This window comes from Rhinoraja longicauda, chromosome 27 (assembly GCF_053455715.1).
Source record: "Rhinoraja longicauda isolate Sanriku21f chromosome 27, sRhiLon1.1, whole genome shotgun sequence".
NCBI lineage: Eukaryota > Metazoa > Chordata > Chondrichthyes > Rajiformes > Arhynchobatidae > Rhinoraja > Rhinoraja longicauda.
Window position 1 is genome coordinate 6,022,855 of NC_135979.1, and position 5,175 is coordinate 6,028,029.

The window sequence follows — 5,175 nt, forward strand, 5'->3', positions numbered from 1 at the left end:
GTGCAGCACAGGAACAGGCCTTTCGGCCCACAATGTCTGTGCCAGACCCGATGCCAAGACCAACTCCTATCTGCCTGCACACAGTCCATACCCCTCCATTCCCTGCACATCCATGTTACAAAGCACTGTGTAGGAAGGAAATACAGATGCTGGTTTAAACCGAAGATAGATACAAAATGCTGGAGTAACTCAGCGGGACAGGCAGCGAGAGAAGGAATGGGTGACGTTTCGGATTGAGACCCTTCTCTCCTTCTCTCCAGAGATGCTGCCTGTCCCGCTGAGTTACTCTGGCATTCTGTGTCTACCTTACAAGGCACTGTGACCGCAGGCAAGAATCAGGTTCCCCGGACAAGATGGTTGCTGAACCAGGGGATGCGATCAGCCTGGGTGGTTATCGCGATCACAGTATCAACGGGATATAGCGGATGACGAGCAGCATTTCCCTGCCTTTGACAGCTCAATTTAATCTGTCAATTTTGTGTTGAAAAGGAACAGCTGATTCATAGGTCACTCCAGCAGAACACTTCACATCGCACATCAGCTCTGGCATCTCAAATATCACCCACAACTTACCCACAACCAAAATGAAACAAGCCCACCCACTGTTAAAGGAAGGTGCAAGTGACCAAGGAAAACTCCCCCCTGATCAGCTCGTTTGGCCGGCACAGAGGCCCAGCTCAGAGGCCCAGCTCAGAGGCCCAGCTCAGAGGCCCAGCTCAGAGGCCCAGCTCAGAGGCCCAGCTCAGAGGCCCAGCTCAGAGGCCCAGCTCAGAGGCCCAGCTCAGAGGCCCAGCTCAGAGGCCCAGCTCAGAGGCCCAGCTCAGAGGCCCAGCTCAGAGGCCCAGCTCAGAGGCCCAGCTCAGAGGCCCAGCTCAGAGGCCCAGCTCAGAGGGTGGCAATGAAGACACGAGAGACTTTTGGGGCGGCGCGGTGGGGTTGCTGCCTTACAGCACCAGAGTCCCAGGTTTGATCCTGACAACGGGCGCCGTCTGTACAGTTTGTACGTTCTCCCCATGACCGCGTGGGTTTTCTCCAGGTGCTCCGGTTTCCTCCCACATTCCAACGATGTACAGGTTTGTACTTGGCTTCGATAAGAATTGTACATGGTCCCTAGTGCGTGTAGGATAGTGTTAGTGTACGGGGACCGTGTAGACTCAGATAAGAACTGTACATGGTCCCTAGTGCGTGTAGGATAGTGTTAATGTATGGGGATCGTGTAGACTCAGTGGCCAGAATCCCACTCTGTGTCTCTAAACTTAACTAAACTAAGATGCTGGAAACTTGAGTAAAACACGAAGTGCTGGGGGAACCCAGTGGGTCAGGCAGCAGAGTCATTCAGTGGTGAAACAGGCCCTTCGGCCCAACCTGCCCAGGCCGAACAATAAGCCCCATTTACACTAGTCCCACCTGCCTGCGTTTGGCCCATGTTGTCCCTCCAAAGCCATCCTATCCAAGTACCGGTCCAAATGTTTGCCGGAAGGGACTACCCACCCCTATGTCTCCAGTCTGGAGTTTGCACGTTCTCCCCGGGACCGCGTGGGTTCACCACGGGTGCTCCGGTTTCCTTCCATAAAGACTTGCGGGTTTGTAGATTAAGCGGCCTCTGTAAATTGCCCTTGGTGTGTAGGGAGTGGATGCAGTGGTGGGATAGCATAGAGCTGAAGCATAGAAAACACAGCACAGAGCTGCCTTGTCAAGGTCATCTTCAGGTTCAAGTGCGGCACAGTGGCGCAGCGGTAGAGTCGCCTTACAGAGCTTGCAGCGCCGGAGTCCCGGGTTTGATCCCAACTACGGGTACTGTCTGTACGGAGTTTGTACGTTTTCCCTGCGTGGGTTTTCTCCAAGATCTTTGGTTTCCTCCCACATGCCAAAGATGTACAGGTATGTAGGTTAATTGGCTTGGTGTAGTTTGTATGTCTGGTGGTAGACACACAATTGGCTTGGTTTAAGTTGTCTCATGTGTGGATAGGATAGTGTTAGAATCGCTGGTCGGCGTGGACTCGGTGGATCGAATGAATACAACTCAATATCTCCAACATTGTACAATACAATATCTCTAAAACTAAACTAAAAAGTGTAAAGATGGTGCGAGTGTGACACCTTGAGGCGAATGTTCGCTATTACAGCGGGGAGAGGAGAAAACACAATTTCACTCCAGAAAGATTTGTCAAATACCTAGACAGAACAATGAAACTCACACTTGCAGCAGCACAACAGGGTTGTAAACACAGGACCCAATAGATAATATAATAAATAAATATTTGAAAAGTTCAATTAAAAAAACCCCCAACCCAATATCGTGCCAGGTTGAAGAAGGGTCTCAACCCGAAATGTCACCCATTCCTTCTCTCCAGAGATGCTGCCTGTCCCGCTGAGTTACTCCAGCATTTTGTGTCCATCTTCAAAACCAAGCCAGAGGTCCCTCATGCAGAAGATAGAGGTTCCGGGTAATGTTTTATTTTTAATTGTCTACTTTTCCGGGTAATGTTTTATTTTTAATTGTAACATCGCGATGTTACTTGCAAGCAAAGCACAAAGGCAAATTCCTTGTATGTAGACATACTTGGCTAATAAAATGTATTCAATATCATTCAAAACCTCTTCAGACATTCTCAGCGTCTGTACATCCATTCGTGTCGTACTCGGTAATGTCCGCACCTAGCTTTAAGCAAATCTGTTTGCCACCAAAAGATAGACACAAAGTGCTGGAGTAACTCAGCGGGTCAGGCAGCACCTCTGCGAAAAAAGAATGGGTGCCCTTTCGGGTCGGGACCCTTCTTCAGACCCGAACCGAAATGTCACCCATCCCTTTCCTCCAGAGATGCTGCCCGACACGCTGAGTTTCTCCAGCACCTTGTGTCTATCTTTGGTATAAACTAGCATCTGCAGTTCCTTGATATTACATTACATCACCTATCCATGTTCACCCGAGATGTTTCTCCGATCTGCTGAGTTACTCCAGCACCTTGTGTCTTTCTTTGGTATAAACTAGCATCTGCAGTTCCTTGTGGTGACATTCGGTCACCTATCCATGTTCTCCAGAGATGCTTCTCTGATCTGCTGAGTTTCTCCAGCACTTTGTGTCTTATCCTCGGGGTAAACCATCATCTGTGGTTCCTTCCTACACGCCACACCATAGCCAACAAAAAGATGATTAAAAAATGCTGATCAGTTTATCCAATGATTTCTCGAGACACAAAAAATAATCTTACCATCAGCTTTTAGAACAATTCTTCCAAGTCCTCGTGTAGGTCCCGGAGCGAGAGCATATTGCCTGTCTTTAGCAAAGGATGACAGGAATCTTCCAATAACTATTAATGTGTCTCCCCACAAAGTTAATCAATCCAAAACGTATAAGAAAATAACTGCAGATGCTGGTACAAATCGAAGGTATTTATTCACAAAATGCTGGAGTAACTCAGCAGGTCAGGCAGCATCTCGGGAGAGAAGGAATGGGTGACGTTTTTGGGTCGAGACCCTTCTTCAGACTGATGTCAGGGGGGCGGGACAAAGGAAGGATATAGGTGGGACACATTTTGTGAACGTCAGTCTGAAGAAAGGTCTCGACCCGATACGTCACCCATTCCTTCTCTCCCGAGATGCTGCCTGACCCGCTGAGTTACTCCAGCATTTTGTGAATAAAATCCAAAATGTAGGATCAATTCCGTGTGGAACAGCCCAGGAGAAAACGTCGGGGAAGGGGAAGGGGGGGGGGAAACAAAAACAAGGCAGGGTGAAAGGTGTGGCTGGTTTTAAATCTGGTCTCCTGGAGGAGGTGGGAAGTGCTGGGGGTGGTTTCGTTGCCTGTTATTGAGCAGGGAGGGAGGGTGAGTCAGAGAGAGAGGGAGGGAGGGAGGGTGAGTCAGAGAGACAAGGCTGCAGGTCAGGTTGATATAAAGCTCCCAGCGGTTACAGGGAAGTTGACTCTTGGAGAAGCGACCTTCACCAGAGTGACTCCAGCGTTTGGTGTCCTGCTGAGGGTTGTTTTGTCACGGGGAGAGCAGGGACACATGGGGACGGTGAGGAGGAAGCTGGTGGTGGTGGGGGACGGGGGCTGTGGGAAGACCAGCCTGCTGATCGTACTGAGCCGGGACGAGTTCCCCGAGGGCTACGTGCCCACCGTCTTCGACACCTACGTGGCAGACATCGTGGTGGACGGGAGGCCGGTGGAGCTGGCCCTGTGGGACACGGCCGGACAGGAGGACTACGACCGCCTGAGGCCACTCTCCTACCCGGACACCCACGTCCTGCTGCTCTGCTTCTCGGTGGACAGCCCCTACTCCCTGTGGAACATCCCCGACAGGTGGATGCCCGAGGTGCGGCACTTCTGCCCCGGGGTGCCCCTGGTGCTGGTGGGCAACAAGAAGGACCTGAGACACGACGAGAGGACGAGGCTGGAGCTGGCGGCGAGGGGCAAGAAGGAGCCGGTCAGGTGGGAGGACGGGCGGGCGATGGCCGAGAAGATCGGAGCCCACGCTTACCTGGAGTGCTCGGCCAAGAACAAGGACGGCGTCTGGGAGGTCTTCCAGACGGCCACTCGGGCCACGCTGAAGCCCCCCCGGCCAGGCTGCTTCGACTGCGGGTGCACCCTGTTGTAACGTGGTGCCCGAGCATGGAGGAGATGATGAATGGACTTCACTCTGGTCAACCCAACTGGTGAATGGACCACTCTGGTCCAGCCACCTGCTGAATGGACCACTCCGGTCAACCCAACTGCTGAATGGACCACTCCGGTCAACCCAACTGCTGAATGGACCACTCTGGTCAACCCAACTGCTGAATGGACCACTCCGGTCAACCCAACTGGTGAATGAACTTCACTCAAGCCAACCCAACTGGTGATTGGACTTCACGCTGGCCAACCCACCTGGTGACTGGGCAACCACTCCCAACGAATGAGAACAGAACTGCATCAGACCCCAGATGAAGACTTTGGTGGGAAGTAATATCGCACGACAACAAACACTGTGGACAGGGTGTCATTTGGCCAAATGGGTTTGCCTGCTGAGGAAAAAACTTTTCCACCCAGAGAGTTGTGAATTTGTGGAATTCTCTGCCACAGAAGGCAGTGGAGGCCAATTCACTGGATGAATTTAAAAGAGAGTTAGATAGAGCTCCAGGGGCTAGTGGAATCAAGGGGGAAGGGGAGAAGGCAGGCACGGGTTACTGATTGTG

At 51.7% G+C, this 5,175-nt stretch overlaps 1 protein-coding gene across 1 annotated transcript; it reads left to right on the forward strand.

Moving 5' to 3' along the window:
• Positions 1–4,010: 4,010 nt before the first annotated feature.
• LOC144606619 (ras-like GTP-binding protein RHO) lies at positions 4,011–4,598 on the forward strand. Its single transcript, XM_078422891.1, has one exon. The coding sequence runs from the start codon at positions 4,011–4,013 to the stop codon at positions 4,596–4,598; it is 588 nt and encodes a 195-aa protein (XP_078279017.1).
• Positions 4,599–5,175: the final 577 nt, after the last annotated feature.

What these genes read in the sequence shown, in the direction of transcription:
- LOC144606619 (XM_078422891.1), top strand. Translation starts at nt 4,011, where the DNA reads ATGGGGACGGTGAGGAGGAAGCTGGTGGTGGTGGGGGACGGGGGCTGT.